The sequence below is a fragment of the Saccostrea cucullata genome, unplaced genomic scaffold, assembly GCF_032062105.1.
Source record: "Saccostrea cucullata isolate Sc308-1 unplaced genomic scaffold, CSIRO_AGI_Scuc_v1 ctg651, whole genome shotgun sequence".
Lineage (NCBI taxonomy): Eukaryota > Metazoa > Mollusca > Bivalvia > Ostreida > Ostreidae > Saccostrea > Saccostrea cuccullata.
Window position 1 is genome coordinate 295,657 of NW_026928561.1, and position 27,283 is coordinate 322,939.

The window sequence follows — 27,283 nt, forward strand, 5'->3', positions numbered from 1 at the left end:
AAAAAAAAAAATATTTGACCAAACTCGAAAATCCTATCAGAAGTTGACAAATAGAAAAAATTTCGAAAATTTCGTTTTTTTTTATTAATTCAGTTTTAACCACCTCCTCCTCTTTAGCGTTCTGCGATTCTGCTTTCATCCTTATTTTTAAATCAGAAGTTGACAAATAGAAGAAATTTCGAAAATTTCTTCTTTTTTTTTATTAATTCAGTTTGAACAGTTGAAGTGTACGTAATAAGCCGCAAAAGCTAGGGGACATAAAACATGCATGCACATGCACATGCACATATATCTCGTTGGACAAAAATACACCATGCCCGTATACATAGTATTATTTTTGAAAAGTGGACAACGGGGGGGGGGGGGGGATTCAACATAGATTATTTCTAACCCAAAAAATTTCAAAAAATTCGAAAATCCTTTCCTATTTTCGATGAGGGGTGGGTGAAGTAACTAAAATATTTACTTTTTCCTTAATAATCCATACGAAAGAGGGATAATGTGGCTCTATATTTGAACAAACCTGCATTAATTCCTACCTTACACCGAATTTGGTTAAAACTAACCCGGTGGTTATTGAGAGTGGTTATTGCCGGGTGAGCTAAAACAATTTCTGCTAGATTTTCAAAGTCATTCCTCCACTATTTCATTCTTTAATTTTTCAAAAATTCTTTTGGAACTTAGCAGAGGGAATTTGTCTAAATACCTTCTTTTTTTTTATCGAGAACCCCCCCCCCCTTTTTTTTTAAATAAATTTACTGCAGACCTGCATTTGCTGCGGAATACCTGTCAAGTGTTTTGGTTGGACACCAGTCAGAAAAGGTATTTTTCCTTATATGTAATTTCTAACGTATGTACACATCTGCTATATCGTGTAGGATTTTATAAAAATATTTGTTAATTTAATTTACATACATTTCTTGAAGCCTTTTCTCCTGTTTTAACCACCGTAAAATGCATTTGTTAATTTGAATTTCCTCTGTTTACATATTTTCATTTGAAATAAATGAAGACTCTTTCATGAGTCAGATTGATTTTTTTTTCTTCAGTTTTGTCAACGCCAGAGACAAACAGTGAATAATTGGCTTAACTTTCACGAGTGCTAATATGTTTTACTTTTTAGCAATTCTAAAATGTTTCATAACATTAGTCTCTGTTCCATTCTATAAAGAAAGTTAGATCATATCACAACAAATGTAGAGTTTGGCAGCAATATATATGCACAAAAAAAATCTGTTATCACACATTCTCTTTTTCTAGATCAGAATGATATATATGTATAAACATTTGCTAAATATTTACTTATTTAGGAAGAAGATGCTGGTGCCAATCTTCACCCTGAAAATTAACCATCGTGTGAATCCACACATGGTAACAGTGGGTAGATATGATGGGAAACATACAGCTCTGACATGTGCCACAGCAGCAGGAAAGGTAAGTTTGATTTTACAAATTATTATTATTAGTAGAATAAGCTCCAATTAGTACTGGAGCACAGTAAATACTGTACTTTCGTATTTTCAGTAAGAGCAAAATGTGGCTCAGGTGAGCTGATTGCCCTCTAAGTAAACAGAGATATGGCTTTTGTTTTATTCATTTGTTAACTCTCTAAATGCATATTTGTCAATTTTTCAGGTGTTGATTCATAATCCCCATGTGAAATCTCAGAGAGGGGGTCGGGTGGATTCAACTTCCGACAGCGATGTCAATCTTCTCAGTATTAACCAGCAGGTTTCGTCAATCTGCGCTGGGAGACTCAATCCTAATGCTGCTAACGACATACTGGCCGTGGGGACACAAACAAACCTCCTGGCCTACGATATCGATAACAACAGTGATCTTTTCTACAAAGATGTAAGTCTTTCTTTTTACAAACTGCAGTGATCATATACTAAGTAAATGTATAGAACTGTTTATTTATATGTCATGATAATATACAAATTAATGTAGCAAGAACATAATGTTAATAGAGTATCTTAGTAATAACTTTTATTCAACTGATTTCGCTACTAATAAAAATTTATTTAAAAAAGCATAAATATCAACATTAACCAAAAAGGTCAAATGGAGCACATTCTATTTAGTACCATACTTGTATTTTGGGAATATGACATTGGTAGAATTTTTTTACTGTCATTAAAACTACTTAAATTTCACCACTGTTCATCAGCTGTTTTTTCTTTATCTTTGTAAGCATCATCAATATTGTGTTTGATTTATTACATGTATAGACACCAGATGGAGCTAATTCCCTGATTATTGGAGAACTTGGTGAGATACAGGGGCCTATGGTTATCTTAGGAGGAAACTGCTCCCTGCAAGGATATGATCTGGAGGGAAATGAAAATTTCTGGACGGTAATAAAAATTTTTTAAGAAGACAATTCATGAAAATATTCACATTCATGCTTGCTTATTCAACCTGAAATCCTGAATCCTCGATTGTTTTTTATGTAATTTCCTAGTTGAGCTTTTTTGTGCAGAATATTGTCTTGCATCTAAAAAATCATGCCCTTAGACTTTGATAAAGATCACAATGAGCAGTTTCTTTTCAAATTCTTTGATAGCAAAAACAAAATGAATCAGGTGAGAATTGTTGCCAATGAACATCTTCATTTTTTAGGTGACTGGAGATAATGTATGTTCTTTGACCTTATTGGACTTCACTGGAAATGGACAGAATGAGGTGAATACATTCAAATCAATGCCTTTTACAACTCAATGTTCTTTAAAAAGTATTTGTTGCAGTATTGAATTAGAATTTCAACAAAACTGATTTTTTTATTGCCTTCAGCTGATAGTTGGGTCAGAGGATTTTGACATTCGAGTTTTTAGGGAGGATGAAATACTGGCAGAAATGACAGAAACTGAGGTAATACATGTATATGTTAATCATTTATACTCAAGATGCACAATAGCCATACTGCATATTAAGTATTTTCTCATCCCCCAGAGCTGTGGATTTCAAACACCTTGATTTTTTTATGCTGAAGATAAATTGTGATTCATGAAGTTTATTTCTTGCAATGCCCAATGACAAAATTAGACAAAATGTTTCTCCTGATTATGTTCTTGGGTGTTAATGATTTTTCATATATTCCTTCAAGCTTAATTAGATTTGTAATTTTTATTTCAGGCCATTACCTGCCTTTGTCCTATGAATCACACTCGTTTTGGATATGCTCTGGCTAACGGAACAGTTGGTGTCTATGATCGTACATCAAGATACTGGAGAATAAAGGTTTGTTAATTAAAGTAACTGTTGGGAATCATATAATGAAATTCATAGAGTATGAAGGAAATATGTTTTGTGTTTATTTGTCATGTAAATTCCATTTAAAGAGGGAGAGGGGGTCAATGTTACATTAGAGTGGGGTCATTGCTACTTTAGTCCTCAGCTATCCATCAAGTTTTGGTTCCAGGCCCCAATTCTTTTAATAGCTTGTGAGGGGTTGAGATCTTTATATCTGCATAATTGGTTGTGGTGATAATATACTGTAGCTGAGCAGTTCATTCAAAAGAACAAGATACATGTATGTAGGACCTAGTTAAGTGGCTAATTTAGAAACTATTATCCTGAACATAGCCCCTAACTTTGAGTGCTCTGGCAGGATCAAAAGCCATGAACACTCTTGCTAGATCTATGTTTTATGTGGAGAAATATGTTTTTTGAACAGTTTTTCAGTATTTGTGCATTTTTAAGTAATATGAACTGTGTAGTTAATGAACTTTTTTAATTTGCAGTCCAAAAATCAAGCATACACCATACACAGTTTTGACCTTGACTCCGATGGTGTACCAGAATTAATCACGGGTTGGAGCAATGGAAAGGTGAGTTTGATTTACACTTAATGTACTGTGTATGTGGTATATCAAAGATTTCATACGAATTCAAGTTAAAAATAATAATAAATATTTTGTCTATCATCTGTATATATTTGATAACTTTCCACCTTTTCAAATTTTTCTTCAGAAAAAGAGATTTTTTTTTTAAATCAAGCTACCGGTATATTAAGTGTGATCAGGTCATGTAACTTTTATAAATTATGCATTTAAGGATAAATAACACAAACAAACTTTTTTTCATTATTTCTCATAGATTTAGATTTAAAGACAAGATAATGTTTATGAAGTTTGGGAGAATTTTATAAGATTTTGTCATAAATAAAAAATTGCAAAATTTTGTGAATTATATGATCAGGAAAACCTCATGTATACAGGATTTATTATTTATATCAATTCAAAATGCAAAAAATATATATCAACCCGCGCATCCATTTTTTGTTTGTGGTAAGTACCCTTAATGCAGCATTTGGATATTAGGCATCCATTTTGTGTGAGGATGAGGTATTTTACAATAATGATAGTGGATAAGGTCATCTTTGATTATCAATGTTTCCTTTTACAGATTGATGCCAGAAGTGATAGAACAGGGGAAGTCATCTTTAAAGATAATTTTACCAGTGCAGTTGCAGGCATTGTTCAGGTAACATTGCTCTTTTATATTCATCTTTATTATTATGAACATTTGTTAAAACGAAAGAGGTTTGATTTCTACTTTCATTCCATACAGCAAAAAATATGAAGGGAAGAGTGGAATTTAGAGTTTAAATTTCAGTTTGCACTGAAATCACCAGAAGAGTAGAGTTGTTGCTTATACGATTGTGTGTGTATGTTTTTTTGTTTGTTTGCTTTTATGAAATTCATTATTTTTCTTGACATTTTCAATGTAGGCTGATTACAGACTGGATGGATCCCAGCAACTGTTGTGTGTGTCCACAGATGGAGAAGGTTTCTCAACTGAACTATTGTTTTTATTAAGTAGCCAATGTCAATTTTTTTGTTCATTTGAAATATTTCTACAGCTTAATTGACTTTCTTCTAAAAAATTGTGAATTTTGTACATTTCTATCTGTTATTCTTAATCATGCATGTAGTCTGTGGTTATTTATCAAAATCAATAGCATGTTCTAAGTGAATATCTTTAAATACAGACTTCAGAGTATTTTTGTAGTCAAAGGATACAATCCAGCACCAAGAGAAATGAGAGGCAATTTAATGGACTCAAACCTGGAACAAGACACAGTCAGAGAGCTAGGAATGAGAAAACAGGTACTGTGCAATTTCAATGTCAAGGGCATTAACACAATTCCATAATGAAGTATGCAAATAAATTCTAGAAATAATCCTAATATTGAATTTATTTAAGAATTTGTTGATGGAGCTGAAAAATTACGACCAGAATGAAAAAGCAGGGGTAGTTGCAGCAGCAGCCATGCAGGGAGCTATGCAGTCTGGTGCCAAGTTCTCAGCGGAACGGCCATTCCCCGTGGGGGAGGAGTATGACAAGGAGAAAATGGGGGTCATACCAGTATGTACTTATACACATGTAGCTGTAATTAATTCATCTGAAGTTTGCTTTTTGGATATGAAAGTGTGTGTTAAATAAGATTGGATATGAGAGGGGAGATTTTTTTTTTAAGAGAAACTTGTCAAACATAGAAGCTACAGTTTTGGTTTTGATTATACAATGTTGTATGATTCTACACATTGATTTCTAGTTTTGATGTAAGTTAAAGTAGATTAGATTGCTTGTTAAATTGTTTAGAAATGAAATTCCCCTCAAAGATTTTAGAGGATTAAATGAAATATGGTTTGAATGTAGACTTAATCAATATTCTAAAGTCAGGTCTTGTTGCAAACTCTGAAAAATTCTTCTAGGATGATTCTGGGATGATTTACCCATTTTAATTTTCTTTTGAAAGGCTGCTACCCAGTTACAAACAACTTTAACTGTGAACCCTGGAGATGACACCAAACCAGTAAGTTTGGCTTTACAGCCAGTGGAATTTATATACAATACTTGGACTGTTTCAAAGTAATGTAGTCATCTTAGTTTTTGCGACAAAGATCACATTAAAGTTGAATTTTAATGAAGTTCAGAAATCTTTTGTATCCAATTGCTGTACAGAAAGTCATTTTTTGTAATACATTTGTACATGTAAATCTTACAGTATGGTTTATTTACTGTAAACCAACTTTTATTCGCAACGACTTTATTTCGCGATTTACCAGGGATAAACTAGTTTGCAGAAATTAATTTTCGCGATCAAGCCTTTTTGGATCTGTTGTTAATAGACACATACACTTTAAGTACCGGTTCTCGGCGAAAAATATTCGTGTCATCGAGTCTCTCGCGAACCTTGCGAAAATTTCTCACACGTGAATAAACGTTGGTTTACAGTAATTTACCGGTAATTCTATTTTTATTTCAGCCACTTTAAGTACCGGTTCGCGGCGAGAAATATTCGTGACAACGAGTCTGTCGCGAACCTCGCGAAAATTTCTCGCACGTGAATAAACGTGTATGGTTTACAGTAATTTACCGGTAATTCTGTTTTTATTTCAGCCACATGTGGAGCTTTTTATTGGAACAACAAACGGTATGTTAGAATTCTTTCTAAACATGTATAGCAAATTGACCAATAACATGTTTTCTTTGATTTTAGTATATGAATTAATAGTTCCAGCTATTACAGGAAAAAAAGTTGTCAGATGAAAAAATACAAAGAATTTAGAAATGACATCCATTGCTACAGTACACTTGTTTGTGTAGTGAAGTAACATCTTTAGTGTTGAAAAGTATTTACAAGTAACTGTTAATCTTTTTGAAATCATAGGAAATTGAGCCAGTAAAAAACTACATGTAGTGCAAATGGTTTCAATTTAATTGTTTGCCTTCTTTACTTTAATTACAGACACCTTGGTTCGAGCTGCTTTGATATTTGCAGAGGGAATCTTTGAAGGAGAAAGCCATGTTGTGTAAGATCAACTTTCAGTCCTTTGAATTTAAGTGGTTTTTATTAAAACGGTTGATAATCATGGATTATTCTTATAGAAATTTAGTATTTAAAATGAAAATTCTATTGGCCACAGTGCATACAAGTGTGGCAACAACTTACAAAGTACTTGATTCAGTATTGTAATATAGTTACAAAATATTTTTCTATTTTTACAGACATCCTCATCCAAATGCTTTGTCTAACTGTGTCCGTGTTCCAATCATTCCACCTAAAGATGTTCCAGTGGATTTACATATAAAAGCTTTCATCGGTTACAAATCAAGGTACCAGCTAGAAGAATTAACCAATTCATTAAAAAGCATATATGTCTTTAAAAATCACCTTTGCCACTCTAGGACTTCTTAACTTTTTGTATGATCATTTTCAGCATCCAATTCCATGTGTTTGAATTGACCAGACAACTACCAAGGTTTTCAATGTATGCTCCATGCCGAAAAGATTGCCCAGAGCCCAAGAGCAGTTGTACATTCCAAGTCAATGAAAGAATGCAAAGAGTAAGGGAAATTTGAAAGTCAAAGTTATTATATGCACTTTACCCAACTGCCATAGGATGATAAACTTAGATAAATGTATGTTGATATTTTATTGTAGGTGCTATTGTGGGTTAACCAGAGTTTCCTCTTACAAGATGACATTGATGCTGAGGGTGTTCTTAATGTTGCTTTCATGTCTCTTAGAGGATCTGGACCACTGTTTCTTAAAATGGAAGCACAGGGTTTGGTAAGATCTTTAACACTTATAGTATATCAATTTTCATTGGAGACCCATTAGAAACACAGTTTAAGTTTGGTATAAACTTGAACACATATATCTCAAATACATACCATTAATATATTGAAGAGAATAAGAAGTCCCAACCCCTTATTCTTTAAGTATTTATCCTAGGATATCTCAAGTCCTCTGATATCTCGAAGTTTTCATAGACTTCTAGATAACAAGGTTTGACTGTATATTCCTTTGAAAGCTGTTATTTTATACAGATTTGAATGTTCATTAAAAGCTACTTATAATTTACTTTGCAGATGACAATTAAGACAGAGGATATGGATTTAGCAGGAGACATCATTCAATCTCTGTGTCAGTTTTTGAACATTGATGACATGCAGGTCACAGCAGACTTTCCAGAGGAAATGGAAAAACTAAGGCAGATCCTGGTTAAAGTACGACTTTAAAAGCCAAAATAGTGAAATTCCACTCAGGGCTCTAAATGGTCAAACTATATGTTATATCTTTAATAGTTTACACATAACAGTTCACAGCCTTTATAAAATAGTTTCATTGAAATATTATTATTTACTGTTGAGGCACCTAGCTGCATACATTTTCATGAGTGTGCTGAGTAAAACCTTACTTGTCTAAATGGATACTAAAATGATGTCAGTTTAAACAGACAGTCTTGATCACATGGAACACAAAACAATGTACATGTGGTACTATTTTTAAGCATTCCTGCAAAATGTTTTTTTTTTGTATTTTTGCTAGTTCTTTACCCACATATATCAGATCTCTTCTTTATTTTTTTCAAAAGGTTGATGAATTCCATGCAGTAAGACAGAAATTGACAGCTGAAATGGCTGACCATTCCAATCTGATAAGAAGTATGGTTGTCAGAGCAGAAGATGCCAGACTTATGGGCGATATGTAAGTGTATTCTATGTCAGCTTCCACACTAGGTATTTCAAAGTATGCTTTGTCAAGGCTATGCTAAGCATATACCGGTACAAAAAACATGAATCTATAGAGTGGAAAGTACATGTATTTATACATGTATTTATAAGAGTATTTATCCCTTGTATTCCATCTAAATAGTGTAGATTTAAATGGTTATAGGGCCATTAGTACCTTGCATCATTCATGGATTTTTAAAACTTTTTAAACATCTTTGTTTTTGTTATTTTAACAGGAAGAATATGAGAAAAGGCTACATGGAGTTATACAACATGAATAGAGACTTAATCAATGGTTATAAAATTCGCTGTGGAAATCATCAGGAATTATTAGCTTGTCTGAAACAGCTGAATCAAATGATACAGAAAGCAGGCAGGCTTAGAGGTATTGCTAACTGACTCAAGATGAATACTTGAATGACGTTTTTTCGTAGTTTATTTTTCATTCATTTATTATTTCTTTTGGGGGGGGGCATACTTTGTCTATATAGGTATGAAATAAATTGTCGAATTATATGTAAAGAATTAAAATATTTACTAGAGATAAGTTGCACGTGATATACATCTTGTGAAAACAAGCTAATTCAGAGAATTCGTGTCCCCCGCAAGGGGAAAAATCAAGAAAAGACAAAACTGAATTTGTAGAATTATTAAATGTATACATGTATACTGAGGCAAATAAAATACATGTATGTCAATATGCATATACAGATTTGATTGCTTATTCTTTATTATGTGTATAGAAGATTCTTTTTATATGGAATATTTATTACACTGTAATGATGATTTTATAACCTCATAAATTTTTCAATTCACATGCTGAATACTATCATTTATTAAAAAAAAAAAAAAAAAAAAAAAATAAAAGTACATGTATTTAAAAAAAAAAAGAAAAGAAAAAAGAAAGGATCGACCGGGGCCACAATGAGGAATCAAAGCATGTGAAGTGAGAGATATAACCACTAAATCCATGGAATCGCTTTACTCCGCGTGAAGTATATGCAGAACTGAAGTCACATACATGTATATATTCATGTTTGGTATTCTCAAAATTTTACACAATCCATGGTGTTTGATTTATTTAGCCTTTATTAAACAGTTCTAATAGATGTAACAAGAACATAAAGTCCGCCGATAACCTGTTTCATACGCAATAACTCGCCTCATGCCCCTGCGCTAAAAATAGCGACATATAAATACTAATAAAACAAACGGGGCGGGGCACTTTGAGAGGGGCGAGAGAGGAATCAGGGAGTTTTGGTATAAAATATACATTGCATAAGCTCAAAATCTTCCTGAAATATCGCCCGGAAATGATAGTGTTACACACAGACAGAATGTATAAATTTTCGACCTTGAACTTTGACCTTTTGACCTCAAAATCAATAGGGGTCTTCACTAGGCCACAGGGAGTTGTTATGTAAAATTTCATTGCAATAGCTCAAATGGTTCCAGAGATATCGTGTGGAAACGAAAGGGTTTTCACAGACAGAATTTGCTTATTTATGACCTTGACCTTTACTTTTTGACCTCAAAATCAATAGGGGTCTTCTTTAGTCCATAGGGAGTTGCTATGCTAAATTTCATTGCAAAAGCTCAAAGGGTTCTCGAGATATCCTGTGGAAACCAAAGCGTTACAGATTTTTCATTTATTAAAGACGGACGGACGTCTACATAGGTATCAAATAAACCCAAATTAATATCCCCCACTTTTCAAGCGGGGGACAAAAAAAATGGGTGTTACTCTGACAAAGGGAAATAATTCTTGCAAATACAAAATTATTTTTTTAAATCTTGTTAAATGTCCAATCCGTACATTAGATGAAAATCATCTTTTTCTCTTTCAGTGGGAAAATATAAAACACAGGTGGTATCAGCATGCAGAGCAGCAATCAAGAGTAATAATGTCAGTGCTTTGTTCAAAATTATCAAGACAGGGGCATCATAGAAGTGACATGATGTTGTTCAATGGTTTGAAGCACCTTAAAACTGAATAATGGAATGGAACACCTTAAATCTCAATAAAGGACTAGAGCACCCTTAAACCTTAAAATCAACAGGAACACCTTAAAATTGATTAATGGACAGGAGCACCTTAAAACTGAATAAAGGAGATGAGCAATGCCATTCATTGTGATCCTAACACTCTATTTGTAAACCAGTCTACTTTGAACTTAAAAGTGAACTCCCCATTTCTCTCTCACTATCTGCCATGTGTATTATATTCATATGTCTATTACATTTGGTGAAGGTCTCTTACAGGATATGAAAGAAAAGTGATGAAAATATTTTCTCAAAGATTATCCTTTGTGCATGTATTTCTATTTTTAATACTACAACAGAGTTGTGGTGAAATTAAACTACATGTATATATGTTAGCACATTCTAAACAGTGAGGAATTTGTGTATGAACTAAAGAAAGAATACATACCATGAAAGTATTCAGTAACTAATGATACAAAGTTTACCAATGATATGGTGTATTTATTTAATGACTTTTCATCCATCCATTAATGATGAATTTGTACAGACATGTACATATATATATAAGTTAATATAAGAAAGTGTATAATTTGAAAATACACATAGCATAATTTGATAGCATCTATAAGGAACTGAAGTTATTTGTGTCATGAGTGGACCTTGTATCATTATCGGTTAATATAGTGCTTGATTTATGATAAAGTACATCTTATACCTACAGGTGATCTTGTCTTTACTCATCACCTATTGATGCTTGGAAGATAAGTTCACCAGTGGGTATCCAACCTTGGAAAAAGTAATAGCATTAATGGATCCAAATATTTAATATCACTAAAGTTACATAAAATAGGTGAATTTTGATTCATTAGTGATAATGTACAACTGGAAAATGTACCGTATAGATTTTTATTCTTACATGTGTGATCTGATTTTTTCATTTATTTATTGTAAGTTTCATTTTTGTTTTTACTATGTCTACTGATTTATATACATAATCCGTCCTTAATATTGTGCTCTTTTTTTTTTACTGTCAAGATAAAAAGAAAATGTTTTATATTAAATTAACACTTAAAATTCATTTATGACCCTGTTGGAACATGACACATACATTATTTTGAAATAAAGTCATATGAAAACAGTATCTTGATGAGTTTGCAGATTTTTACCAAAAAAAAAAACAAACAAAACAACAGCACTGATGAAGTCCTCTATGGTTTTATTTTTTTTAAATGGAAAATTTAGCAGCAGGTGTCATAAAACTATATTTCAGTGTTACTGGTTTATCTATTGATATCACTCAGTAATATCAGGCTCTGTAAGTGCGGGTTAACAAAATTTACAATACAATATGTCAAAATAAAATTAAAGTAAAATGTATAACATATGGCAAGCCAAATTCACAAAAATGAGTAAATCATAGTTTCACAATCGATAAACTAGGTTTATCGGTTGTAAACTATAGTTTACAAACCTTAAACTATAGTTAACAACGTTAATCTATATTTCACATCTGTAAACCATAGTTAACGCGATAATCTATGTTTCACAACCGTAAACTATACTTAACACCGAAAGCAATCATTTGTGATTGCGAAACATAGATTATCTGATAAATACAGTTTCACGATTTGTAAACTATAGTTTACAAACCGTTAACTATAGTTAACGATCTGATAAATATAGTTTCACAATTTGTGAAACTATGATTAACAACTCTTATCTATAGTTTACGATTGTAAACTATAGTTTACAAACGTGAATCTATGTTTATCAACAAAATCTATTGTAAACGTTTTATTACAGACAGATAAACTTAAATTAACATTCGTAAACTATTGTTAACAACCGTTAAATATAGTTTTACAGATGAAAACTATACTTAACGAATCGTTAACTATAGTTTACGGTTTGTAAACTATAGTTTACAGTCGATAAACCTAGTTTATCAATTGTGAAACTAGGTTTATCTCATTTTTGTGAATTTGGCGTGCCATAATAACATTTTAAAACATTAATTGACTGTGTTCTCAGGCAAAATGCATTTTTTCAACCTTGTACCAAACTGGTTCTTGGATCCAACAAAACATGTACGTCATGCTGCTTGAACACAGTCAATAATTATATTTTATAAAGCACAATGTTCATTTCAGAAACTCCAAAAAGATGTTGCACTTACAAATCCATCCAGTTTAACAAGGAGTCTTAACTTACCTACAAACAGAAAAGTTCCGTTCATTAGAGGGTTGAACATTATAAGATACATAGGCGTTGGAAGCAAATTGAAAGGGGGGGGGGCTAATTGAAAGCAAGGGGGGGGGGGGGCTAAACCAACAAAAAAGGTAACCCCCTATTCTCAATGCCTATATTATGTATATATTTGCAAAAAAGCGGGAGGGGGGCTAAGCCCCTTCTGTTCCGACGCCTATGAGATATTCCTGAAATATTTTTTGTCCATTGAAAAAAAGCCACATGTTTTTTGTCTTGCTGGTATAATTGCCAAAACAAGAGAAACCAGAGATACTGGGACAAATGAAATTGATGGACAATGAAAACATAGTGGGCTCACTATCCAACAACCCCCCCCTCCCCCCCCCCCCATAAGAGAAATGGACAAAAGAGAAAATGATTAGCTGGAAGTAGCATATACAATTACCCAGTTTCCAACCCTTGTTTATTAAAATTTTGTAGTTGGCTTTCAAAAAGTCATGAAAATATTTTTTAAGCAATTTGTGGGTACATAGGCCTTTAAAATTACATTTGTTTCCAAAACGTAACAGGGGCGTAGCAACAGGGGGGGGGGGGGGGGGGGAGGGGGGGGGGGCTGCCCACTTTTTTTCCCAAAAAGTTTACCTACCCCCTAAAAAAGAAAATTTTCTCTGGCTGCCCCCCCCCCCCTCCCCCCCACTTTCAAAAACGATGCTACGCGCCTGCGTAAAAAAATTATCTTTAATTAATCGAATGTATGTAGCTTAATAATAAAAAGCTTTGGGCAAGACCAATTTTGTTTTACAAGAAATACAACTTCGTCGTATTTATTGTATTGAAAAATGCATAAGAGCCGAGGTGTTTTAAATTTTCCCGCCATCGACATTGCCGCCATTGACTATTTTACGACAACATTTTTCTTTTGTAATATAGTAATTGAAGTTGAACGATGGGATTCGTTAAGTATCGTCATTATTTGTTTGAATTTAAGGTTCTTTGAATGCAAATTACTATGATATGTTCCCCTCGATTTTTTTTTTAATTTTTCATATAACGACACTTGAAGTGTCAAAAGAGCGGAAGTGGGATGAGTGAAAAAGTGATAACAAAACTGAAACAAACATGTGAAGAAAGAAACTACTTTGATTCATCTATTAACAACGTTGTGGAGGAAAACCACTAGTGGTAATTTCCTGGTTTTGATTCCCTATTCAACTAAGGTTATGTCACAATATTTTATACCGTTATAGGCTTAGAATGCAAATATTGTTACCAACTTTCTGACAACATTGAACTTGAAGATTTTTGCAAACACATGACGTATTATATCATACGTTGAATATGAAACACATTTTGTACAGTAATGAATATAAAAAAGGTTTAACGTAATAAATAGGTCTCTGCTTCAACATGTAAACTAAAGTCATTTTTTCTAAGTACAAATTAAGTTAACTATGGGTGGTAGTAAAACTTTAGAATAATTTAACTGTGTCTTGGGAAAGCCCTCACCACAGTTAGAATACCTCCCATAGACTCACAATGTAGCAAATAATTGCAGAATCACTCCGAAACGATTTTGAAGAATACGTAAGGATTTGCACTGAAAGTAATTTTCAAATTAATTTATATATATAAAAAAAAAAACTTTTTGAGGTTGTGTATGCCTTTAAACCTAAAGTGTTATCCAAATTAAGACGAAAATTCAACTAACTTTCTCAACATTTTATCTTGCTTCAAATTTAAACACCATATTTAATTCTGAACTTTCTGTATCGTTCGTAGTAAGTGCACTGAGTTTGAGTTATGGTCCGTGTCTATTTTGCAACATTGAATGAATTCTATCGTTAAACTGGGTCTGTAGGACTTTTGTCATTAAACAATAGAACATTCTATCTATGTGGGTGGATGAATGGGTTTTAATTAGCTTTATAATGTCCGTACAGGTGTATTTGCATAAGTTTTAACTTTTTTTTTTTTCAAAAATACCAAGTTATAGCACAAAAAACTACAAATTTATTTAGTGAGATCTATACCACTATACATACAAAAGGGGTGCAATGTCAACCTGAATTGTCACAGGGTCAATCTTGGAACTCCTGTGTGTCAGTAAAATTCCTTGCAGTTAGTAGAATAATGCCTGGAATCATTCAGCAATAATTCCTCTTTAATAAAAATATTGTCACAGTCATTTAAGAATCAATTAACAAGTGTTTTGCAAATCTGATATCCTGTCATGTTGTCCACTAAATTCGCTCAAAATTGCACCCAAGATTTAATGCGGAATGTGTTAGATCAACATTGTTTTTCTATATTAATAGATTTGACCAATCACTTTCCACCTTCTAACTTGCATGGGGTTTTCCAAAATGTTGTCTGCTCTCAGATAGGGCCTTGTTTTGAACGGTAAAAGCCACAGTATTTATTTAAATTTTAAATTTGTGTTTGTTTTTAATTTCATTACCTCTGTCCATGGACGTTAAACACAGGAAACACTTGAAATGGTCTCATAATGAATTGATGATTACAGCAAAAATGATTTTCATTCCCCATTACTTAAAAATATATTTGACACTTGATGAATTACCCTTATACTGAAGCAAAATTTTCCATTCCTGGCACTTAATTTGTTATAAGAGTGTTTTACTGTGTATACTAATATGTTTAACCAAATAATCTTAAGCATGTTAAGTGTAGTACAAAAAAGTTCAGCTATTAAAGAGGAGGACAGTTGCAAGTAGGTCCTATAATCCTTGGTCAATTTATCAAATTCCAAGGTCAAATATTGAAGTTATTGATATGTCGAAGATGCTTTGAAAACATAGTTCATTAACTTCATTTATGATTCAGAATCTTTAAGTTGAAGGTCAACATGGTCAGGGTTTGTTGTCAGGATATGAGAATTGTAATGAATTTCCCTTAGCATGAGTTTTAAAGAAGCTAAATAAAGACTGGTTGGTAGAAGACATTAAGGTTTCAAAATTTGACATAGAACTTAAAAAGGAAAATAAGAATAAAATCAAAAACAAGGAGTATGAACCTGGAAAGGTGCGTGCATCATCAGGTGTATACATTGACCATCCATGTCTGCTCACATTTTGATGCTAGGGCAGAGTACATTTGCTATGAAAAAAAGTATTGGCCATGTCATAACTGAATTGTATGAGTCACAATAATTGAACAATATGAGAAAAACAACTGATTAGCATCCTAGCCATGGGCCCATATTACTTAGTCTGTTCAATTTTAACTGCAAATAATCAATGTTTTCATACAGGTGACTGTATTTTCAGTAAATTAATTTTGTTTTATATCAATTATAAGTCGTAAATCATATTCATGGCTGCAGTCAGTTGGCTCATCTAAAATTACCTCTGGTAAATAATTTTTTTATATTGAATTATTGTTTAATTTATATACATTTTTAGATATTTGTAACAGCATAAACAACACTTATTTTTATTATCTGGTTTAATTCATGAAGAGTGAGAAAATTGAATGCCCATATCTTCCTGATCATGTTACATCATTATGAACTATGATTTATCTAGTACTAAGAGTGTGGTATTCACGATATATCCTGCTTTATTTACTGAGTTATATAAAAAAAGACAATAACACACACAGACACAAACACATGTCTCTCACTTGTATTCAAAAATAGACTACAATTGTGAAGGGTTGTATTTTAGTTTTATTTAGATATGCAATTCTCTTTCAGTAATATAGTTGTTTCTGTATTAATTATTAAATTAATTAGAAATTTCTGGCAAAGCCAAGCGAAACACCAAAGGGTGAAAGAACAGGTTTACTGGTCCTATTGTCAACTAGCCAAGGTTTCTGTCTCAAAAGAGAGTTGTGTGAACCATACTCGGACATAAAATTCTGGTGCGAAGCAGGTACTACCATAAAAAACGAGACACATTGGCTTCACAGAAACTTATCAAGAAAATTAAAACAGCCAGAGTTTTCAGATTGTCAGAATATATATATATACATCTGGCTGGGAGTTTGTGATCTAACAGTAAAGACGCATGGTGGCTATATAAACTTACGTGAGGAAAACACCGACAAGGCTGTGGAAAATATTCTTGGGGCACTTAGAGAGCTGGTAGAACTCATAAAAAGGCATAAAAGGGTCACCCCCATATTATTGGAGATCACATATTACTCAATAGCCTTATATAACAAATCTAAAGGACACCCAAATCCACACGAATTCGAAGACCAAGACAGAGTGCTCTTCTCTCAAATAAACCTTATAAACAAGGGCATTGGGGACATAAACACTGAACTTGGTGTCCCTCTACGCCATATTCCGAAACTTAACGTGGACCTTCAGAAAAGGAGAAAGGACGCAGGGAGTGACCATAGAAAATACTATAACTACAACTTACTTAAAGACGGCCTACATCCAAGCACACTGCTAGCCAAAGTTTGGCTCAAGAAGCTACAAAGTAAAGCCAGCATTTTATGCCACCAAGCTCCAGACAGCTCGGAAACAGAATAAGACAGAATAGTATCGAAAATCCAGGCAGCTGATAGGAGCTAGGGTATTGTTGGAAAGGGATTGTCCTGGCCACTCTACCCTGGTTCTGCACTCGTACAATGGACATCTATCCAGGGACCGCCATGCGCACCCCCAGGCCAAGGCGCAACAGACAGCCCCCAGTACTATATACCCCAAGTGGTGGAACGGGTAGGACAGCAAACAGATTGACTAAAGAATATCTAAACTAATGATAAATGGGAAAAGCAGAGAGCTCTTCTATAACAATTTTCATGTCAAACTCTCAAACATACTCCATTCTCAACCATCTATTCCCACAAGCTCCCTGCATTTTCTGGATGAAATATCCGGCAGTATTCTAAATCAAATCCAAAGTAAGGAAAAAACAAAACAAAACATAGCTGTGAAAACTCAAGTCAGATCCACATTGCAGGTAGATGATCCCCAGCCATCCTGCCTCTCTAATCCTCAGAGCCACCAAACTAGAAATACAGATATGGAAAGTGACTACAGTTTATCAGATGAAACAATACTTAAAACTGTAGAAGGAACTACTCATCTAACACCCAGGAACGACTATAGCCTTTCAGATGAAACAACCCTAAAGACTGTAGAAGGTACTATCCAGCAAAAATCTATGACCGACTGTACTGAAATGTTACTAAAGGAACAAATAGACAATTCCAGTCAGGCTAGCGAAACATGCCAAAAGCAACTATTTACGCAGTCAATTACGGGAAGAGGAGATAGCATGTACGTCAAAACCCCACATAGATCCTTAAACCCACCATACTACTGTGAGTCCATGAGTCCTACAAATGAAATTATTGAGATATCCAACTCCACATGCAGCTCATGGACAGTGAGCTGTCCACTCTGTGATGGGCCTGCAACAGAGGATAGCATCGAATGCACCAAATGTGAATCGTGGATACACACCTACTGCGAAAATATGACAGATGAAGAGTGTCGAATATATAACCAATTCGAAGCTGAAGTATACATGTGCTCCACATGTTTTATCCTAACACTATCAGAGGCTGACATAGCTCCCACTCAAACAGAAGCTAGCAGACTTATTAATGACCAGAAAAAAAAGGACAAAAAGAGCAAGAAAAAGAACGTAAAGCAACAAGCAGACAAGTTAACAGATAGAGAGAAGACAGAATTTGAAAAGAAGTTTATTGAAATGAGATCAGAAATAATCAGGCTGGAAAATAAGATCACTGAACAAAATGACATAATAAGGAACTTGAGAATTAAAGCTGCAGGCCAAATATCAATAGATGGTAATACCGATTACATCGAGAATGTCACTGCTAGGCTCCAGGCGCTGGAGAACGAAAACATTAAAAGAAGAATGGATATCTTGGAAATGCAAATGAGAAATCTGCAAGCCAAAGACAGTAACCCATCATGCTACTTAAATACAACTGCAGAAAATAAAGAAGGTCATTTTTTGTGCCCCGGCCGAGCCTCAACCAAGACGTCAATATGCAATTCCCAGAACCAGGAAACAAGTGTGGCAAACACGGAAAAGTCGGAACCAACTTATATGGGAATCTCTCAAGAAACAATGCACCCAGTGAAGTCATTCTCAAAGAAAGAACAGACAACATCATTACCTACAACACGGTCTCAGAATGCAGAACAGAGAAAGAGTCCAGGGATAGTCCAGGCACCACCCATTGTACCAGGGGAACACATATCAGAAACCCATGGAAACCAAGCAACACGAACTCTGAATCAAGATATTCAAATACCTCATCAAGTCAGACAAGGCGCCCCAATAAATGGCATGCTCCAGCAGCACAAGTTCCAGCACGTAAGATATCCACCTACTCTCCCCCTAAACAGGCAGCCAATATCCACGGGGACATGGGGACAGCCACCACAGAAACAAGTACTGCAAACAATACCACCACAGAGGGAAAACCAGACTCTCCCAACTCCAAATCTGTATACCAACCATATAGTGCCAATGCACTCAGCACCTTACCGCCAAATACCTTTGGGGACACCACATCGGACCCCATACAAGTTCTTAGACCAACACCTATCAACATACAAAATGGTCCACCCACATCTGACCCCACTACAGATGACAAATTACACCCTTCCAGGACAGCAACTCAAGGTGAAAACCTATTACCCAACAAACACTGTGGCACAACAAGCGGTCCATCCAATAAACAAAGGGCTTATCAGAAAGACACCCCACCTGACCACCGGGACTTGGTAATAGGAACCTTGAACGTCCAAAATGTAAAGACTAATACAGAATACTTGTGTGAGGAGCTAAAAAAGTGTGATATATTATGTGTGCAGGAACATTGGTTATATACTTTTGAAGAATCTTGGCTTAATACAGTTACAGAAGAGCACTTCTACACTAGCAAATCTGTGGACATGAATGACCCCTTACCACCAACTGAAAGAAAGAGAGGATATGGTGGAGTGGCTATATTCTGGAAGAAAAAGCTGGATAGACTTATACGAGTACTGCCAGACGGAGGAAAGCGAACGGTAGCATTAACAATAGAAGATACCCCTAAACCAATCGCCTTAATCAATGTATACATGCCATCAAGGAACAGTAAAAGTGACGACGACTATGAGGAAGTATTGGCAGAATTGGCTGAGATCATCTATAAATTCGATCAAACGCATGATATCATACTTGTAGGGGATATGAATGCCTCACTACACAGGACTGATCCAAACAAACAAGATAAGCAATTTAGGCAATTTTGTGATACACACAGCATTCAGCTGAGAAATGATTACCCAAACCAAGCGACATTTTACCATCACAATGGAAAAGACTCCGCAACGCTAGACTACATACTTGCAGTGGATAACCAAAACAGGATAAATGAAATCAAAATACGAAGTGACGATCAAGCAAATTTATCAGATCACAAACTGGTCTTTGCCAAACTTCCCATCGCCACTAACATACGTGGAGATACAATAGACTGCCAAAAGATCAACAACAGAAAACTAAAAAGAAACTGGGAAAAATGTGATATAGAAGCTTACAAATCGGAATTATCAAGGAGAATCCCACATAACAACATCAAACTAGAATCATCCTTTGATATTACAGAAGCTATAAATACACTGACTAGTAACATCATACAGGCAGAGAAGAAGGCTTTTAAAACATCTAAAAAGAAAAAATGCTACAAAACAAAAGTCAGATGGTCCGTGAATGTTGCTATGGCAAGTAAGGAATCAAAGATTGCCCACAAGCGGTGGAAAGATGCAGGAAGACCGCAAGACCATAATCATCCCCTCAATTTACTAAGGAAAAATGCTAAACGGACCTTCCGTAAAATTCAGAGGCAAGAATCGGCCCTCGAAAGGGTTAAACTATACAGCAAGATAACAGAAGCAAACATCAATAAAGACCAAAAGTTATTTTTTAAACTAGTCAACAAGCAGAGAAACAAACCAACAGATAAAACTGATCATATCATTGTGGAGGGAGAAGCGTACCATGAATATGACAACATAATTACAGGATGGCAGCTCCATTTTGAAGATTTAGCAAGACCAAAGGAAAAGGAATCCTTCGATGAGGACTATAAACAGACAATAGGCCATAATCTACTTATTATTGAAAATATATGTAAAGCCAATAAATCTCCAACCGAAAAGATATCTGAGGAAAAAATTAGAGATATTATTAAGAACCTTAAAAACAACAAAGCGCCCGATGCAACAGGCCTTACAGCAGAACACCTTAAGATGGGCATTGACCAGATATCCCCAATGCTTACTGACATTATTAATGCCATACTGCATACAGCTGAGGTACCGACAGGACTAAAAACGGGCATTCTGACACCAATTCTTAAAAAGGGAAAAGATAAGACAAAGCCGGGAAACTACAGAGGAATAACAGTGACACCTCTAATTGGGAAGGTCCTAGAAACATGCTTGAGAGACCAACTGGAACCTATTTTAGATCCATCACAAAATGCCCTTCAAAGAGGGTTCACATCCGGAACCTCCCCACTGATGGCCGGACTAATAATCTCTGAAGCCTTCTGCGACGCAAAGGACAATAAAGAACAATTAATCCTGCAGACTTTCGATGCAGAAAAGGCATTTGATGTAGTGTGGCACGAAAATTTACTATGTAAACTATATAAAGATGGCATTGAAGGCGACCTTTGGAACTTGGTGAAATCTCTACACACAGATGCACATACAATAGTGAAATGGAATGAAAATCTATCACAGGAAATAAAACTAGAACAAGGTATAAGGCAAGGAGCTAAATTATCTACCTTAATGTATAAAAGATTCAACAATGACCTCCTAAATGCACTACAGACTGTACCTGAGGGAGTAAAGATTGGAACTCTTGACATCACCGCGCCAACATGCGCGGATGACATTGCCCTATTAACAAAAAACCAAAGAGACGCGCAGATTCTGACAAATTTAGTGAATACTGCTTCAAATAAAGATAGATTTACTATAAATTCAGCAAAATGTGAAATCCTAACGTTTAATACTCATCAGAAAAAATATCAGCAAGAAATTGAAGTGAAGTTGGGGAATGAAACTATCAATCATGTATCTTCCCTAAAACACCTAGGCATTGAAAGAAATTCAACAAATACTCCTGATGTCAGTCAGCGAATAGAAACTGCCCGACGAACATTGTACGCTCTACTTGGAAGTGGAATGCATGGAAAAAATGGTCTATCTCCTGTTATAACTCTAAATATGTGGACTACATTCGTTATACCTAGATTATTACATGGAATTGAGCTCTTAAACATAAGGAAAATTGACTTAGAGAAACTCGAAAAATATCAAAGAAAGGTACTGAAACAACTTCAAAGTCTCCCTGACAGGACTGCATCAATTGCAACTCTATCCCTTATTGGAGCCAAAACGATAGAAGCCCACATTGATGCTAGAATTATCACAACATTTTTGAATATTGCTAAAGATCCTGCAACAATAGAGCACCAAATGGCAGTACGACAGTTATTGACAAAATCTGATAACAGTGCCAGTTGGTTTATTAGAGCAAAAAGTACCCTGGAAAAATACGATCTTCCAGACCCATTATACCTGTTAAAAAATATAAAAAGCAATGAAGAGGCAAAACACTGGAAACAGAAAGTAAAGAAACAAATATCTGACTACTGGCAAATCAAAAATGAAATTGAAATCTCAGAAAAAGTTTCCCTACAACATCTGAAATTACAGACCAACTCATGCAGACGACCTCATCCATTATGGCAGTCAAGTACGTTTTCACCGAAGGCATCAAATAAGGCCATTGTCAAAGCTCAACTCGTAACAAATACCTACCGCTTACAGGACAATATTAATAAATTTAACCAACACAAAGTGAAAAATGACTGCCTGTTATGTAGAGAGACCACAGAGGACAGATTACATTTTTTACTAAAATGTCCCACCTTAGATTCTATTAGACAGCCATATCTGATGAAAATATGTCATTACCTGCAAGAAAAAATTGGCACACAGGAATCAAATTCATACTTATTGGAGGACACTAGATTGCTACAGATTATTATCGACCCCTCCTACTTCACATTTTCAGAGATTCCATCCAGAAACAACAAAATTCAGATATTTATTGAGAACCTGAGCCGCAACATGATATTTGCTCTACATTGCCATAGAGCTCAAATTATTAAAAAAATTAGTACACAGTCTACAACCAACAGACCTTAATATTTTTCCTTTTTTTTTTTTTTTTTTTTTTTTTTGATAAAGAGGACTACAAAATTATTTTTAGAGTTAAAATAATTTTTTTAATTAGAAACAGTCATGGAAACGGTGTAAGGTTCTTTTTAATTGTGGCTTTTTTTTTTTTTTTTTTTTTTAAAGAACTTTTAGGGCCGAAACAATTTTACTTTAGGAGTTAAGCTACTGTATAGTATGTAAATTCTTGTTTTATTTTTAATTGGTCTTTCACCTCTAACTTTATTTTACAGCACTACATAGAATAGATTTTACTAACTGTCTTTTCCTCACTTTATCTCTTTTATTTTTTAATTTTTATGCCTTTTATGAACCAACCTTCTCGGGTGCTCCTTACACATAGGAGGGAAATCCACAACTGAACTGAACTGAACTATGCATTAATTAATTTTTGTAAAAAATATTGTAGGAGGTTGTGTGTACAGCTTACCATCAGAATGCAGTTTAATCCAACCCCGGGGCAGAATAACATTGGGTACCCCCAGCAGGTCCCACAGAATAACATAGGGTACCCCCGACAGGTCCCAGCCAGGCAGGGAGGGGGCATTCCAGCCCCCCATCAATCAAATTGTCAGAGGTAAGATATAATTAAATAAACATAGATATCAATTCTTTCCTCTCAAAGGAAGAATGGGAAAATAAGTGACAAATCAGGTGGACGTATGTATAAAACCTTAACATGTAGCTTTACCAGGAAGTATGTCGTTAGTATATAATTCTCATCTGCCAAGTGTTTTGTCAGTTCATATCTAGAATTCGCACTTAAAAATGTTATAAAACTGTGGATTTGAACATAAATTTTGTATTAGTTTTGAAAAAATAATTCTTTTTATGAGTGCTTGGATTAATTTTTCTGTATTTGCTTGAAAGGTAATTTTGTTTGAAAGTCATAGATTATGATAAGATTAAGCTGATATTATCCCAATGTCAGGACAATTAAAATGCACTGATGATATGGTTATGTAATACATACTATAATACTATGATGATATATGTTTCAGATCCAGTGGACATGGAACTGTCTTTTCCCACAATGCCTTGGCTCCACCAGGAATAGGATGGAATATCTCCGGATTCAACCAACAGCAATCACCATGGGGACAGAGAAGTGTCTCACCTTTCTCGAACCAAACCAATCCATTCAATGATAATTTTGTTCCAAATAGTACATCTGTGAGTGCATCAAGCAGCACTCAAAGCTTCAATAGCAGAAGTGCTACACAGTTGCAAAGGCATTTACCGACGGGGCTTAAAACTTCTGCCAAGGATACAGGTTTCAGTTCCCCATTAATAACTCTCTCACCTGAAAATACTCTACAGCGTAATAAGGATGGTAAAGCGGAGACTTCCACTTACAGCATGGATCTTGAGGGACTAGATTTTACCGCCCCGAGTTCAAATTTAGGTGCTCAAAAACCTCTTAGTTCTTCAACTGAGGAAATGTCATCTAGCACTCAAAAGTCAGTGTACCCAGATTATAGCCATGTGTTTAATGAAATTCGAAGGGAACAAAATGTAAATAATGTGACACAGTTAAATTCTTGTTACAATATGAACCCCCCTAAAACTTCAAATGTTAATTATTTGAATCCCACTAAAACACAAACTGTGACTTCCACTGTTAACTATGGATGGCATACGTCATATCTGTCGGGAAATGGTCAGCAAAATTCTGGGAATAAATTGGAGTTGTCATGGCAAGGGAATTCAGGGACTCAGTCCAAGAGCCGCTTTTCTAGTTATCAGCCTACGTTTAGGTCCAACTGGACTTACCAGAGTCCACGTCCAACGTACAATGCGTGGGGATATAATCCAAGCTTTATCATGCCAGCAGCATCACCAACATTGTTTCCATCTTTATCCCAAGTCTCTAGTAGCAGTGACTTTGATGATTTGCGTTCTCGTAAAGAAGAAGAAACCGAAGAGGAGGAGTCCGATATTTTTGAAAATGAAATCATACCACAGAGAGATTTTGTGGAAGAGAACCAGTCTCGTTCTAGGACTTCTAGTGATTTAATCGAATTCGAAGAGCCAGAAGAACAGGAGTACATGTCATTGGATTTATTTGATCCTCTATATTCTAGAACTCGTAGGGAGTCGATTATTTATCGGAGAAACTCTATCTCAGGGGAAAACGATGTGTTAAAAAATACTGAAGGTCACGTGGATTTTTCTGAATTGGAGCGTCCACAGACAGGACTGTATCCCGCTATTCCAGAGGAAGCCAAAGATTCGGAAACTTCTCGGGAAAGTGTTTATAGACCTGAGCGTAGTGATACGTTGTCTAGCACTGATGCTCTGGAACTATTTTTGAGATCTAGTCATGTGGAGGAACAGGTAGAAGAAACCAAGCCCGACATCCCAGAACGTCCACCTCCAGTATTGCCAAGAACAGCATCGACTCATGAGGTGATATTTGTTTTCTTTTTCTGATTATAGGTATACTTTAACTTTTTGTGACACCCATAAAGTGAGACGCTATAGGTATAAAGAAAGATCATATATTAATTAAATTTCTAATAAGTTACTACATTTACTTTATACATTACCTGCCAGGCTGGTACTATAAATTTACAGGCTATCAAGGTCAGTTGAGTAATTTTTCAAGGTCAGTTGGGTAATTTTTCAAGGGCAGTTTGGATAGTTTTTCAAGGTCAGTTGGGTAATTTTTCAAGGGCAGTTTGGGTACTTTTTCAAGGGCTCTACACATCATTGAAGATATGAAGATTTATTTCTTGTGCATAATTTGAAATGAGAAAAATGTTACTGATCAGAGGAATGATCCTGGATGAGTTTTGGAGCCCATATTCATTAGCTTAAGGTCAAGTCTCAGATAATAAATCTAAGCATTTACACAAAAAAGAATCTATAAGTGGAAAATTGACATTGGCTCCAAATCAAAGTTATTTGAAAATGCTGAAGTTCACAGAAAATTGTTCTTTACATTGGGTACATACAGTTTTTCAAACATGCACTATTTGGAGGGTTCTTTTCTGGATAATCATTTTGGGTCTGTTATGACAGATTAAGCTACCCATATTTCATAAATAAAGCCATACTTTGTTGCCATTTAAGTTTCACATCTTATTGTTTTAAATTTCTAGGGACCATATGAGAAACTTCATAAACGAGTGTTTGTTGATGAAGAGTCCGAGACATTTAGTCAGATGGTGTCCAAGTAAGTAACATTACAACAAATGCTGGGTTAACCGGTTTGAATGTTATAAGCTCTTAAGAAGTCATCAATTAATTTAGGACAAAAACATTAAAACACTAAAAATTACACAGAAATTATACAAGGAAAAAACTGGTATTACAAGTACTACAAAGAGTTGATGTTTGTTAATTGTTTGGAATAATTGATGTGCTTAAGAGTTGTTATTTGATATTGGCAATTCACACTAATACATGTAACTTGTCAAAAATAGTTCATGTCTGGTTCATAATATCTAATGCAGAAACAATGGAAGTTCATACATTTATGATTACCTATGACCAGATTCTTTGTAAACAGTTTTGCTAGAAGATTCAAATTATTTAATGCCTCTTTTCAGATTGAAGTCAAAATTTAGTTCCAAAGACCCCTCGGTCAACAGAGGTTATGTCGTAAGTGCGTTTTGTGAAATACAGCAGCCCTCCATGTCTGTCAAGATTTCCATTCATTCTGATTACTCGGTGGATCCTGTCATCTTTACATGTGATGGTAAGAAAGTTGGATATCCGAAAAATACAAGTACAGGTAAAGTTCGGTATCTCGACATCGGATATGTCGACAACCTGGGATATGTCGACGTCCGTCCGCGGTCCCGGCATTATTTACTATATAAATGATTTGCAAAAACTGTGATATGTCGACCTCGGTAATGTCGACTACCCCGCTTATCTCGATGTATATTCACAGTCCCAAGAGCAAAATTCACCTGGTATATGTCGACATTGGGGCAATTTTCTGCTCTACTTAACCTAATTGTTTGTCAGCTAGTCGCTCGTCACGCACGGACGACTCCGTGTGTCTCGACGTCGTCAGAAATTCACACCTTTCACACCCATGTTTTGACTACATACTGCACCGTAGAAATTTGTTTGTAGAGGAATCCCAAGCCCCCTCGGCATCTCTAATACGTTAATTGTTTAATGTTCAGCATGGGTTATATCATTGATAAATCTTCTCGATTCTGCGTTAATGTACAACCGTTTATTTATATCGAAATCTAACAAAACTTCAACATTTTATTAAAAAAGTAACTGAATAACAATGAACAATACACATTGAATTAAATTTAACTTAAAAATTGTAAA

General features: G+C 34.8%; 2 protein-coding genes across 6 annotated transcripts in view; both read left to right on the top strand.

Moving 5' to 3' along the window:
- Window positions 1–772: 772 nt before the first annotated feature.
- On the top strand, window positions 773–11,571 carry LOC134277971 (Bardet-Biedl syndrome 2 protein homolog). Its single transcript, XM_062760276.1, has 22 exons — window positions 773–822; window positions 1,311–1,434; window positions 1,636–1,854; window positions 2,232–2,357; window positions 2,623–2,685; window positions 2,794–2,871; window positions 3,136–3,240; window positions 3,744–3,830; window positions 4,408–4,485; window positions 4,733–4,790; window positions 5,014–5,111; window positions 5,209–5,370; window positions 5,765–5,821; window positions 6,409–6,442; window positions 6,758–6,821; window positions 7,018–7,125; window positions 7,230–7,356; window positions 7,454–7,582; window positions 7,885–8,022; window positions 8,391–8,503; window positions 8,766–8,914; window positions 10,377–11,571. The coding sequence occupies exons 2-22, from the start codon at window positions 1,318–1,320 to the stop codon at window positions 10,475–10,477; spliced, it is 2,211 nt and encodes a 736-aa protein (XP_062616260.1). The 5' UTR covers window positions 773–822; window positions 1,311–1,317; the 3' UTR covers window positions 10,478–11,571.
- Window positions 11,572–13,793: 2,222 nt separating this feature from the next.
- The window catches only part of LOC134277972 (phosphatidylinositol 4-phosphate 3-kinase C2 domain-containing subunit alpha-like), a 34,369-nt gene continuing 20,879 nt past the window's right edge, over window positions 13,794–27,283 (top strand). For 4 of the 5 annotated variants that reach the window (XM_062760277.1, XM_062760278.1, XM_062760280.1 and 1 more), the window contains exons 1-5: window positions 13,794–13,902; window positions 23,394–23,561; window positions 23,986–25,393; window positions 26,089–26,162; window positions 26,539–26,687. In XM_062760277.1, the coding sequence (XP_062616261.1) occupies window positions 23,422–23,561; window positions 23,986–25,393; window positions 26,089–26,162; window positions 26,539–26,687 (1,771 nt within the window). In that variant the 5' untranslated portion in view covers window positions 13,794–13,902; window positions 23,394–23,421. The remainder of the gene's footprint in view (window positions 13,903–23,393; window positions 23,562–23,985; window positions 25,394–26,088; window positions 26,163–26,538; window positions 26,688–27,283) is intronic. The other variant, XM_062760279.1, reaches the window with a different exon arrangement.

Excerpts from the sequence above, each read along its gene's own strand:
- LOC134277971 (XM_062760276.1), top strand. The coding sequence starts at position 1,318 with ATGCTGGTGCCAATCTTCACCCTGAAAATTAACCATCGTGTGAATCCA. Across the intron at positions 2,686-2,793 it reads CTGGAAATGGACAGAATGAG|CTGATAGTTGGGTCAGAGGA; the intron begins GTGAATACATTC and ends TATTGCCTTCAG. Across the intron at positions 4,486-4,732 it reads CAGTTGCAGGCATTGTTCAG|GCTGATTACAGACTGGATGG; the intron begins GTAACATTGCTC and ends TTTTCAATGTAG.